The sequence below is a fragment of the Bombina bombina genome, chromosome 1, assembly GCF_027579735.1.
Source record: "Bombina bombina isolate aBomBom1 chromosome 1, aBomBom1.pri, whole genome shotgun sequence".
NCBI lineage: Eukaryota > Metazoa > Chordata > Amphibia > Anura > Bombinatoridae > Bombina > Bombina bombina.
Genome location: NC_069499.1, coordinates 254,069,366 through 254,083,641, shown reverse-complemented (window position 1 = coordinate 254,083,641; position 14,276 = coordinate 254,069,366). Strand labels below are relative to the sequence as shown.

Genomic DNA, 14,276 nt, shown 5'->3' with positions numbered 1-14,276 from the left:
GATCCCAGAGAAGCATTTACAACCATTTATGCCATATTTGCACACATTGTTTGTAAATAATTTCAGTGAGAAACCTAAGATTGTGAAAAATTTTATGTTTTTTTTAATTTGATCGCATTTGGTGGTGAAATGGTGGCATGACATATACCAAGATGGGCCTAGATCAATACTTGGGGTTGTCTACTACACTATACTAAAGCTAAAATTAACCCTAGAAGCTCCCTACATGTTCCCTAATTAACCCCTTCACTGCTGGGCATAATACAAGTGTGATGCGCAGTGGCATTTAGCGGCCTTCTAATTACCAAAAAGCAACGCCAAAGCCATATATGTCTGCTATTTCTGAACAAAGGGGATCCCAGAGAAGCATTTAAAACCATTTATGCCATAATTGCACAAGTTGTTTTTAAATAATTTTAGTGAGAAACCTAAAGTTTGTGAAAAATTTGTGAAAAAGTGAACAATTTTTTTTAATTTGATCGCATTTGACGGTGAAATGGTGGATGAAATATACCAAAATGGGCCTTGATCAATACTTTGGGATGTCTTCTAAAAAAATATATACATGTCAAGGGATATTCAGGGATTCCTGACAGATATCAGTGTCCCAATGTAACTAGCGCTAATTTTGAAAAAAAGTGGTTTGGAAATAACAAAGTGCTACTTGTATTTATTGCCCTATAACTTGCAAAAAAAGCAAAGAAAATGTAAACATTGGGTATTTCTAAACTCAGGAAAAAATGTAGAAACTATTTAGCTTGGGTGTTTTTTGGTGGTTGTAGATGTGTAACAGATTTTGGGGGTCAAAGATAGAAAAAGTGTGTTTTTTTCCATTTTTTCATCATATTTTATAATTTCTTTTATAGTAAATCATAAGATATGATGAAAATAATGATATCTTTAGAAAGTCCATTTAATGGCGAGAAAAACGGTATATAGTATGTGTGGGTACAGTAAATGAGTAAAAGGAAAATTACAGCTAAACACAAATGCCTAGATTACGAGTCTTGCGTTAGCCTTAAAAAGCAGCGTTGAGGGGTCCCAACGCTGCTTTTTAACGCCCGCTGGTATTACGAGTCTGGCAGGTACAGGTGTACCACTCACTTTTTTTCCGCGATTTTAGCATACCGCAAATCCCCTTACGTCAATTGCATATCCTATCTTTTTAATGGGATTTGCCTAACACCGGTATTACGATTGCTGGAAAAAGTGAGCAGTAGACCCTCTCCTGTCCAGACTCCTACCGCATTTAAAAGTCAGTAGTTAAGAGTTTTATGGGATAACGCCGTAACATAAAACTCTTAACTAAAGTGCTAAAAAGTAAACTAACACCCATAAACTACCTATTAACCCCTAAACCGAGGCCCCCCCACATCGCAAACACTTAACTAAAACGTTTAACCCCTAATCTGCCGACCAGACATTGCCGCCACTTTAATAAATATATTAACCCCTAAACCGCCGCACTCCCACCTCGCAAACACTAGTTACATTTTATTAACCCCAAATCTGCCAGCCCTAACATCGCCAACACCTACCTACATTTATTAACCCCTAATCTGCCGCCCCCAACGTCGCCGCTACTGTTTCTAAATATATTAACCCCTAAATCTAAATCTAACCCTAACACCCCCCTAACTGAAATATAATTTAAAAAAATATAAATAAAATTACTACAATTAATTAAATTATTCCTATTTAAAACTAAATACTTACCTGTAAAATAAACCCTAAGCTAGCTACAATAGAACTAATAGTTACATTGTAGCTATCTTAGGATTTATTTTTATTTTACAGGCAACTTTGTATTTATTTTAACTAGGTACAATAGTTATTAAATAGTTATTAACTATTTAATAACTTCCTAGTTAAAATAAGTACAAATTTACCTGTAAAATAAACCCTAACCTAAGTTACAATTACACCTAACACTACACTATAATTAAATTAATTCCCTAAACTAACTACTATTAATTATAATTAAATTAAATAAACTAAATTACGAAAAAAACAAACACTAAATTACAGAAAATAAAAAAGAAATTACAAATTTTTAAACTAATTACACCTAATCTAATCCCCCTAATAAAATACAAAAGCCCCCAAAATAAAAAACCCTACCCTATACTAAATTACAAATAGCCCTTAAACGGGTTTTTTTGCAGGGCATTGCCCCAAAGTAATCAGCTCTTTTACCTGTAAAAAAAATACAATACCCCCCCAACATTAAAACCCACCACCCACACACCCAACCCTACTCTAAAACCCACCCAATCCCCCTTAATAAAACCTAACACTAACCCCACTAACCCCTTGAAGATCATCCTACCTTGAGACGTCTTTGCCCAGCCGAGCATAAGTGGACCTCCAGACCGGCAGAAGTCTTCATCCGATCCGGCCAGAAGAGGACATCCAGACCAGCAGAAGTCTTCATCCAGACGGCATCTTCTATCTTCTTCCATCCGGAGCAGAGCGGGTCCATCTTGAAGACATCCGACGCGGAGCATCCTCTTCCATCCGACGGCGACTGAAGAATGAAGGTTCCTTTAAGTGACGTCATCCAAGATGGCGTCCCTTCAATTCCGATTGGCTGATAGAATCCTATCATCCAATCGGAATTAAGGTAGGAAAAATCATATTGGCTGATGCAGTCAGCCAATAGAATTAAGCTTGTATTCTATTGCGAGCTCAAAAAGAGCTGATTACTTTGGGGCAATGCCCCGCAAAAAGCCCTTTTAAGGGCTATTTGTAATTTAGTATAGGGTAGGGCATTTTTTTGTAATTTCTTTTTTATTTTCTGTAATTTTGTGTTTTGTTTTTTTGTACTTTAGTTTATTTAATTGTATTTAATTGTAGTTAGTTTAGGTAATTAATTTAATTATAGTTAAGTGTAATTGTAACTTAGGTTAGGGTTTATTTTACAGGTAAATTTGTACTTATTTTAACTAGGTAGTTATTAAATAGTTAATAACTATTTAAAAATAATGTACCTAGTTAAAATAAATACAAAGTTGCCTGTAAAATAAAAATAAACCCTAAGATGGCTACAATGTAACTATTAGTTATATTGTAGCTAGCTTAGTGTTTATTTTACAGGTAAGTATTTAGTTTTAAATAGGAGTAATTTATTTAATTATAGTAAATTTATTTAGATGTATTTAAATTATATTTAAGTTAGGGGGTGTTAGGGTTAGAGTTAGACTTAGGTTTAGGGGTTAATAAATTTATTATAGTGACGGCGACATTGGCGGCGGAAGATTAGGAGTTAATAAATTTAATATACACAATATAAACACCCAAATTACTCAACCAGAGTAATAAAGTAGCGCATAAAACACCCTATAAATATATATATAAATACTGAATAAAAATAAATAAAATATACTAGTGAAACATCTAAAATTTAATAAATATATGAATAAGTTAATATAAAACCTGCATATAATATATGGTGAATTCAATTATATCACGATGTGGAACAAACACCCAGAGTCATTAATACAGTAGTTTATATCCTCAGGTACTTGTTAAAGTTGGGTCAGTAATATCCTCCACAACCAGATAGCAAGAATGTTGGGTCCTGAATGTTCCGCAGCTCCTCTTAAAAAGATATTTCAACGAATCTCAAATACACATAGTCTAAAAAGGGAGAGGAGGAGAGAAGCGCAGGACATGATATCCCCACACTGCTCGTTATATCCAAAGCGATAACGATTGCCGCGGGTATACCGGTCTCGATAGCTGCCTCAATGTGAAACCGCTACGTCAGGGACACACCTGCACACACCCTCTGCTCTGTACCAATACCCCCCTAGTGCTGAGCTCACTGCACACGAGGACCTACGGTGGCTTCACTGGGTGAAAAATAAGAGCTACTAGAGCTGTGTTCTACGCGTTTCGTCCCGGACGTCGTTACTTTCTCAAGAACTATAGACATAGACAGAGTCGGGACCTATTTATACCCAGGACAACCGGAAATCCTCCCATTGTTAAGAGCACTGGGCGAGTAGAAACATAAATAAAAGTGACTTAAATTAACATCGGTCCCGGCTCTAAATCTGTCCAAACTATATGATGCGTACAAATAACATTGTTATTCATACAAACAAGTACACTAATATATATACATACAATAAACAATGAGCACATGTATTAAAAATGAATGAATATTATAAAAAAACGCAACAAATACTGATTTAAAATTGAATTCAATTTAACACAGTAAGTGGCGAATCATTAGATGGTGTATCATAATGAAAATAGCCAGGATTTCTATTTATATACCAGTTTTTAATAATGGCATAAATTTATTGGTTAAGTATTTAATATCTCATACTTAACCGGTGCTGTATAAAATTATGGTAAACCTGGAGTGTGGCCGTTATAATAGTAGTGGGTTAAATATATATCAGTGTATCTAAGGTCCTATAATAATGCTGTGTTTCTAAATTTAACACTAGCATGACCTGATTGTTATAGTGTAACCCATTACTGTAAGTGGATTTAAAAAATCCCCACAATTGCTAGTAGATGTTGTTTAATAAGGAGTGTATACTTGATACTTATGAGCACAAAAGTAAACAAACAGATACAAAGTATATCTTAGTTGCAAGGAATCACTTACTAGATTGAAAAGTTGTCATTAATATTGCTTAGTAAGTGAGAAAATGCAGTAATATCACGGTATATAGAGAGGTTCTTCAAATTATAATACAAAAGTAAATTGTACTACATGTATCAATGGTGTACCACTTATCTTCCGTTTTGTATACCGCACTCACATAAGTTATGAGTGTGTAATAAACCCAGCACTTAGACTAATTTGCACCCCTGATTTGCCAGTTGGCTAACACATGTAAGTGAAGATATTTGTGAACTATATACGTTCACATTTCAGAGCAACAAACACTCATATCAACTGGCTATGATAAGCCTCTTCTATAGCGGAGGCTGTAATTAATATTACTCTGGCTGATAGAAGAGTGTTTGTATGAGTCCTGCTGGACTTCACATTTGTCTCCAATAAAGTTTTTCAGTATGAGTGGCAATTTTTGAGACAATTTTAACTATCAAGTAACTATTACAGGGTATTTGCGAACGCATTTACCTTATGACACCAAGTGTTGTTTTCTGATATAACTCTATTACAACAAACTGACAATTTACAATAGTGGGTTTCTGTTAATATATCTATCTAGAGAAAGGCAGTCTTTGTCTTTTTTTGCAAGAATTTTCTTTTTCTTTGCAATTAATGGTACATATAAATGGGAGGATTTCCTGTTGTCCTGGGTATAAATAGGTCCCGACTATGTCTATAGTTCTTGAGAAAGTCCCGACGTCCGGGACGAAACGCGTAGAACACAGCTCTAGTAGCTCTTATTTTTCACCCAGTGAAGCCACCGTAGGTCCTCGTGTGCAGTGAGCTCAGCACTAGGGGTAATCCTATTGGTACAGAGCAGAGGGTGTGTGCAGGTGTGTCCCTGACGTAGAGGTTTCACATTGAGGCAGCTATCGAGACAGGTATACCCGCGGCAATCGTTATCGCATTGGATATAACGAGCAGTGTGGGGATATCCTAAGATCCAAGCACTAACAGTGTGGAGTCCTACGCAAATACCATCCAAGCTGCAGGGTTACGAGGGGCCACTATATAACAGATGTGCCTTTTATTGCTTGAACTCTTGTGAGTACATTACTGTGTGTGTTTTGTGTTATTAAAGTTATATCTACACTTGAATCGTGTCCTGCGCTTCTCTCCTCCTCTCCCTTTTTAGAATAAATTTAATATAGTTGCAGCGACGTTGGGGGGGGCAGATTAGGGGTTAATAAATAAAATGTAGGGTTCGGCGATGTTGGGGGCATCAGATTAGGGGTTCATATGTATAATGTAGGTGGCGGCGGTGTCCGGAGCGGCAGATTAGGGGTTAATAATATAATGTAGGATGTTGACGATGTCGGGGGCGGCAGATTAGGGGTTAATTAGAGGTGTTTAGACTCGGGTTCATGTTAGGGTGTTAGGTGTAAATGTAAATTTTCTTTCCCCATAGGAAACAATGGGGCTGCGTTAGGAACTTTACGCTGCTTTTTTGCAGGTGTTTTTTTTCAGCCAGCTCAGCCCCATTGTTTCCTATGGGGAAATCGCGCACGAGCACATTCAGCCAGCTCACCGCTACCGTAAGCAACGCTGGTATTGAGTTGAGATGTGGAGCTAAATTTTGCTCAACGCTCACTTTTCTGAGGCTAACGCCGGCTTGCAGAAAACTCGTAATACCAGCGTTGTCTTAAGTGAGCGGTGAGAAAAAAGGAGCGATTTGCTATGCAGCGCAACCATTGTCTAATTTGCTATGCAGCGTAGCCACTGTCTGATTTGCTATGCAGCGCAACCACTGTCTGATTTGCTATGCAGCGCAACCACTGTCGGATTGGCTATGCAGCACAACCACTGTCTGATTTGCTATGCAGCGCAACCACTGTCTGATTTGCTATGCAGCGCAACCACTGTCTGATTTGCTATGCAGCGCAACCATTGTCTGATCTGCTATGCAGCGCAACCACTGTCTGATTTGCTATGCAGCGCAACCACTGTCTCATTTGCTATACAGCGCAACCATTGTCTGATTTGCTATGCAGCACAACCAATGTCTGATTTGCTATGCAGCGCAGCCATTGTCTGATTTGCTATGCAGCGCAACCACTGTCTGATTTGCTATGCAGCGCAACCACTGTCTGATTTGCTATGCAGCACAACCATTGTCTGATTTGCTATGCAGCGCAACCAGTCTGATTTGCTATGCAGTGCAACCACTGTCTGATTTGCTATGCAGCACAACCAGTGTCTGATTTGCTATGCAGCGCAATCACTGTCTGATTTGCTATGCAGTGCAAACATTGTCTGATTTGCTATGCAGCGCAACTATTGTCTGATTTGCTATGCAGCGCAACCACTGTCTGATTTGCTATGCAGCGCAACCACTGTCTGATTTGCTATACAGCGCAACCATTGTCTGATTTGCTATGCAGCGCAACCACTGTCTGATTTTCTATGCAGCGCAACCATTGACTGATTTGCTATGCAGCGCAACCACTGTCTGATTTGCTATGCAATAAGCAAGCGCTACCCAGGTGCTGAAACAAAAATGGGCCAGCTCCTTAGCTTACATTCCAGCTTTTTAAATACAGATACCAAGAGAAAGAAGAAAAAAAATTAATAAGAGTTACTTTTAAAGTTGCTTAAAATGTCATGCTCTAAAAAACTTGGATTCAATATCCCTTTAACTAGCAATAGGATGGTATGTAATCGTGGGGGGGGGGTGGCACAATGTATCCTCACCTGTGTGGCCAAAAATCCTAGCACCGGCCCTGGATGTATAGTAAAAGGATCCTTTGCAACAGAACTGCAATGCCTAACAACTAATCCTAATACCCCTAAACCAAAGTACCCCCCAATCTCAAACTAATACTACACTAATAAATATCTAAACCACCACATACCCACCACAAGTATCTATCCTATAAACCCCTATACCGCCACATACCCACCACAAGAATCTATCCTGTTAGCCCCTATACTGCAACATACCCACCGCAAGTATCTATATAAACTATTAACCCCTATACTGCCACATACCCATCACAGGTATCTATCTAAACTATTAACCTCTATACCGCTACATAACACAAACGCAAACTAACCTAGCACCTAACCCCCGAGTCTAAACTAAACCCCCTAAGTTACAATAAAAATAAAAATCTGTTTCAAAAAATAAAAATTCAACCTAAACTGCCACAACCTCAAACGCAATCTAACCCTACTCTACCTAACACCTAACCCCCCTCTATACTATCCCCCTCTAAACCCACTAAGTTACAAAATTAAAAATTAAAAATCTAGGTTACAAAAAGATAATAAACTACAGTATCCAAAAAAATTCCACCATTATACCTAACACTAATCTACATGCCCCATGAAATTAAAAACCCACCCAAAACAAAAAAATCCTAAACCCTAACACTAAAGTAAATTACAATAGCCCTTAAAGGGGTCTTTGTAGGGCATTGCCCTAAAGTGATTTCAGCTCTTTAAAAAAAAAAACAATTACAAATCCTCCCCTCTACAATACAAGTAACTCCCCACACCCCAAAATAACAAAATCTACCTAAAAAAAAATCTGGCTACTCTTGATCCGGCATTGGGCCCTCTTTGTCCCGATTCCTGGAGCCGGGGGCCATCTTCGCACCAGTGGAAGCAGAGTTTGGCCCCCTCTTCCACCGCCTCCACTCGGCAAATTATCCATGTCAGGGCCCTTTTTGTCTAGGTTCCTGGCGCCAGGGGGCCTCTTCAGCCACCTCCGCTCCACATCTTCATGCAGTTGACGCTGCACAATGAAATTCCAGAAGTGCAGAACTTTAATATATAGGGCTATATTTTAAATTTTAAATCAGTCAATCCCTGCTGGCTGATTTTAATCAGCCAGTAGCAAGAATGTTTTTAAATATACATTGTAATTATCCTTTTAGAAAAGGATAATTAGAAGGTGCTACCATATGGGAGGAATAGGGGACACTTCCATTCCAGTCCCCCATTCTTACCAGAAGGTAGCACCCTCAAACAAGTAATATCCCTAGGTGCCTCATCAAATAGCCAACAACATACTAAAAGTGCAACTTGATCCCCTGCACCCTTCTTCTGGATTGGCACCCCTTTTAAGAAGCGGCGGACCAGGGCTAAATTCCAGTCTGGCGCTGAGTTCCAGGAGGATGGCAAGGTTTTCCTAGCCCTCTGGTGGTCAGCCACTGACATTTTAGTGCATCTCCGTGACACATCATTTAAACATTGATGGCAGGGATGCGGGTGATTACATCATGCTCCCATTGACTTCTATGGGAGAGAAATCGCTGCTCGTCAGCATCGCTCAGACACTCCCTTTTTCTTTGAATGTCTATGCTTTGAATATCGGGCCTTAGTGACAATTAGTCCATTGCCATGTTGTTTATGTCAGGACAGATCCTAATAGTGGATTTTACTTTGTAGCTACCTTCTACAAAACTGGTATTAAGATTTGCTTTCTATTTGACTACAGGATTACTAAACACATTCATTGCAGATATGCCATTCACATGTGTCCTATTAGCATTAACCTGATTGCTCAGAAAATAATAAAATGTACACTTATTATTTTGGGCATTGTCACTCTTCTAATTGTCATTTGCATCTCCTTACAGAACGGAAGTATGGCACATGTGAGATTGACTGGGCTCAGGCAACTAGTTCCATTAGCTACAAATTATATGTTATTGGGGTCTTCTTGTCAGGATTCTTCATTCCAGTGTCCATCATGGTCTTCTGCTACGTATCCATAATCAGAACAGTTCAAGAAAGCCACAGAAACTCACAGGGAGGGGAAGTCAGCCAGCGGCAGCTCGCTATGGAAAGAGACATTACTCGGGTAACTAGACACTTGATGATTTGCAGCTTATATATTGTATTTTGTTACAGAACACCTTGACTTGAGTAAGAATTAGGTTGTTAATGTCCCAAACATTCTCAGAACTCATGTAATTAAAAAAAGCAAAACAATGACCACAAAAAATAATGAATAGCCCAGAATTACGTTAGAAGCTTAAAGGGACACTCAAGTCAAAATTAAATTTTCATGATTTAGACAGAGCAGGTCATTTTAACCAACTTTCCAATTTACTTTTATTAAAAAAAATGTGCACAGTCTTTTTATAGTTACACTTTTTGAGTCATTGACTTCTACAGTGCAAGAACTCACAAATAATTGTGTTATTTGTGATTGGCTAATGGCTGTCACATGATACAGGGGGAGTGGAAATTTGTCTGAAAAAAATCTAGTACTCATTTGAAGTTCAGATTAAGTTCTATTGCATTGTCTTTTTATCATGCATTTGTTGATTATGCAAATCTACTGTATTTACTGGTCCTTTAAGTGGTGGTATAATATGAATTGTATTAAAGGTAAATATTAAATGTAGAAAAAAAATGAGACAAAAATAAAACTTGTGCACTATCTAGATACTTATATAAAAATTGGGTTTTAGTGCGATATTTTTCACTTTAATACATTTCAATATGTGATGCATACAAATAATTTACAATGTGCACCCATTCAAATGTTGCCACTGCAACCTACATTATATAGAACATTTGTAATGAGAACAGGGGTGGGCTCATTTAAACCTAAACCAAGTAAATCTTTTAGTGCCATGCAGGTGGGATGGTACTAAGTAAAACTTTCTTACAGATCTCCTAAAAAAAAAGTACAACCCTTTAAACATTTGTGGGATGGTACTTAGCAATACTTTCTTATATATCTCTCCTAAAACAAAGTACAGCCATTTAAACATTCACAGTCATGCAAACATATTTGTAATACAGATAGGCATATTTCTTAGCCAGAAAGCCAATTATAGCGAATCATGCCCGCCCTGCATCGCTGGTGAACTGCTTGTGCAATGCCGCCACCTGCAGATTCATGGCCAATTGGCTGCTAGCAGCAGGGCCGCCATCAGGGGGTGAAAGGGCTGACTCCTGTCAGGGGCCCAGTGGGCCAGGGGGCCCCATGAGCCAAGCATAACTATAATTAAAATAAAAATAAAAATTATATTTTGGCAGCCACCAGAGGGCAGAGTGCTATTGAGCATGGGAAATGTTGGGAGGATTTTGGAGTGTGCACTAAACCACTATGCACAGTGTGAGACAGACTTGGCACTTCAGTTTGTACATTTGGCAGATAGGATTATTTTTATTTATTTATATTAATTACATTCCAGTTTACTGCCCCTTTATGCAAGGACTTTCCAGATGATAGGAGGCATTTTATGTAAGATTTTTACATCTGCATAAAATGTTATACTCTTAAGCTAAGATTGCTCAGTGTTTGAAATGAGTCATGTTAACTTAACACTGATCAGTTTACACTACAGCTGACTTAATTTTGAAATTCATACAAACAAGCCCAAATCCTGCATTTAACCAGATCTAATGGTATGAGACTGAGCACCACAGCCTATGGTTCCAAGACCATATAGAGCACAGCTGACAGAAGGGAAAATGTGCACACCAGATTTAAAGTGGTGCTCTTGGTTGGGGAAAATGGGGTAAAGCCCCCCCAACATATGTCAACCTTTCAAAAGTACTTTCTTTCATGTAATTAGCAAGAGTCCATGAGCTAGTGACGTATGGGATATACATTCCTACCAGGAGGGGCAAAGTTTCCCAAACCTCAAAATGCCTATAAATACACCCCTCACCACACCCACAAATCAGTTTTACAAACTTTGCCTCCCATGGAGGTGGTGAAGTAAGTTTGTGCTAGATTCTACGTTGATATGCGCTCCGCAGCAAGTTGGAGCCCGGTTTTCCTCTCAGCGTGCAGTGAATGTCAGAGGGATGTGAGGAGAGTATTGCCTATTTGAATACAGTGATCTCCTTCTACGGGGTCTATTTCATAGGTTCTCTGTTATCGGTCGTAGAGATTCATCTCTTACCTCCCTTTTCAGATCGACGATATACTCTTATATATACCATTACCTCTGCTGATTCTCGTTTCAGTACTGGTTTGGCTTTCTACAAACATGTAGATGAGTGTCCTGGGGTAAGTAAATCTTATTTTCTGTGACACTCTAAGCTATGGTTGGGCACTTTGTTTATAAAGTTCTAAATATATGTATTCAAACATTTATTTGCCTTGACTCAGAATGTTCAACTTTCCTTATTTTCAGACAGTCAGTTTCATATTTGGGATAATGCATTTGATTTAATCATTTTTTCTTACCTTCAAAAATTTGACTCTTCCCTGTGGGCTGTTAGGCTCGCGGGGGCTGAAAATGCTTCATTTTATTGCGTCATTCTTGGCGCGGACTTTTTGGCGCAAAAAATTCGTTTCCGTTTCCGGCGTCATACGTGTCGCCGGAAGTTGCGTCATTTTTTTTGACGTTATTTTGCGCCAAAAATGTCTGCGTTCCGGATGTGGCGTCATTTTGGCGCCAAAAAGCATTTAGGCGCCAAATAATGTGGGCGTCTTATTGGCGCGAAAAATATGGGCGTCGCTTTTGTCTCCACATTATTTTAGTCTCATTTTTCATTGCTTCTGGTTGCTAGAAGCTTGTTCTTTGGCATTTTTTCCCATTCCTGAAACTGTCATTTAAGGAATTTGATCAATTTTGCTTTATATATATATGTTGTTTTTTCTCTTACATATTGCAAGATGTCTCACGTTGCATCTGAGTCAGAAGATACTACAGGAAAATCGCTGTCTAGTGCTGGATCTACCAAAGCTAAGTGTATCTGCTGTAAACTTTTGGTAGCTATTCCTCCAGCTGTTGTTTGTATTGATTGTCATGACAAACTTGTTAAAGCAGATATTTCCTTTAGTAAAGTACCATTGCCTGTTGCAGTTCCTTCAACATCTAAGGTGCAGAATGTTCCTGATAATATAAGAGATTTTGTTTCTGAATCCATAAAGAAGGCTATGTCTGTTATTTCTCCTTCTAGTAAACGTAAAAAATCTTTTAAAACTTCTCTCCCTACAGATGAATTTTTAAATGAACATCATCATTCTGATTCTGATGACTCTTCTGGTTCAGAGGATTCTGTCTCAGAGGTTGATGCTGATAAATCTTCATATTTATTTAAAATGGAATTTATTCGTTCTTTACTTAAAGAAGTACTAATTGCTTTAGAAATAGAGGATTCTGGTCCTCTTGATACTAATTCTAAACGTTTGGATAAGGTATTTAAAGCTCCTGTGGTTATTCCAGAAGTTTTTCCTGTTCCTAATGCTATTTCTGCAGTAATTTCCAAAGAATGGGATAAATTGGGTAATTCATTTACTCCTTCTAAACGTTTTAAGCGATTATATCCTGTGCCGTCTGACAGATTAGAATTTTGGGACAAAATCCCTAAAGTTGATGGGGCTATTTCTACCCTTGCTAAACGTACTACTATTCCTACGTCAGATGGTACTTCGTTTAAGGATCCTTTAGATAGGAAAATTGAATCCTTTCTAAGAAAAGCTTATCTGTGTTCAGGTAATCTTCTTAGACCTGCTATATCTTTGGCTGATGTTGCTGCAGCTTCAACTTTCTGGTTGGAAACTTTAGCGCAACAAGTAACACATCATGATTCTCATGATATTATTATTCTTCTACAGCATGCTAATAATTTTATCTGTGATGCCATTTTTGATATTATCAGAGTTGATGTCAGGTTTATGTCTCTAGCTATTTTAGCTAGAAGAGCTTTATGGCTTAAAACTTGGAATGCTGATATGGCTTCTAAATCAACTTTACTTTCCATTTCTTTCCAGGGTAACAAATTATTTGGTTCTCAGTTGGATTCCATTATTTCAACTGTTACTGGTGGGAAAGGAACTTTTTTACCACAGGATAAAAAATCTAAAGGTAAAAGCAGGGCTAATAATCGTTTTCGTTCCTTTCGTTTCAACAAAGAACAAAAGCCTGATCCTTCATCCTCAGGAGCAGTTTCAGTTTGGAAACCATCTCCAGTCTGGAATAAATCCAAGCCAGCTAGAAAGGCAAAGCCTGCTTCTAAGTCCACATGAAGGTGCGGCCCTCATTCCAGCTCAGCTGGTAGGGGGCAGGTTACGTTTTTTCAAGGAAATTTGGATCAATTCTGTTCACAATCTTTGGATTCAGAGCATTGTTTCAGAAGGGTACAGAATTGGTTTCAAGATGAGACCTCCTGCAAAGAGATTTTTTCTTTCCCGTGTCCCAGTAAATCCAGTAAAAGCTCAAGCATTTCTGAAATGTGTTTCAGATCTAGAGTTGACTGGAGTAATTATGCCAGTTCCAGTTTCGGAACAGGGGATGGGGTTTTATTCAAATCTCTTCATTGTACCAAAGAAGGAGAATTCCTTCAGACCAGTTCTGGATCTAAAAATATTGAATCGTTATGTAAGAATACCAACGTTCAAGATGGTAACTGTAAGGACTATCTTGCCTTTTGTTCAGCAAGGGAATTATATGTCCACAATAGATTTACAGGATGCATATCTGCATATTCCGATTCATCCAGATCATTATCAGTTCCTGAGATTCTCTTTTCTGGACAAGCATTACCAGTTTGTGGCTCTGCCGTTTGGCCTAGCTACAGCCCCAAGAATTTTTACAAAGGTTCTCGGTGCCCTTCTGTCTGTAATCAGAGAACAGGGTATTGTGGTATTTCCTTATTTGGACGATATCTTGGTACTTGCTCAGTCTTTACATTTAGCAGAATCTCATACGAATCGACT

General features: G+C 38.3%; 1 protein-coding gene across 1 annotated transcript in view; it reads left to right on the top strand.

Moving 5' to 3' along the window:
* Positions 1-14,276, top strand: part of LOC128637086 (opsin-5-like) — a 90,060-nt gene that overhangs the window by 64,027 nt on the left and 11,757 nt on the right. The window contains exon 5 of the mRNA XM_053689772.1: positions 9,223-9,446. Coding sequence (XP_053545747.1) covers positions 9,223-9,446 — 224 coding nt within the window. The remainder of the gene's footprint in view (positions 1-9,222; positions 9,447-14,276) is intronic.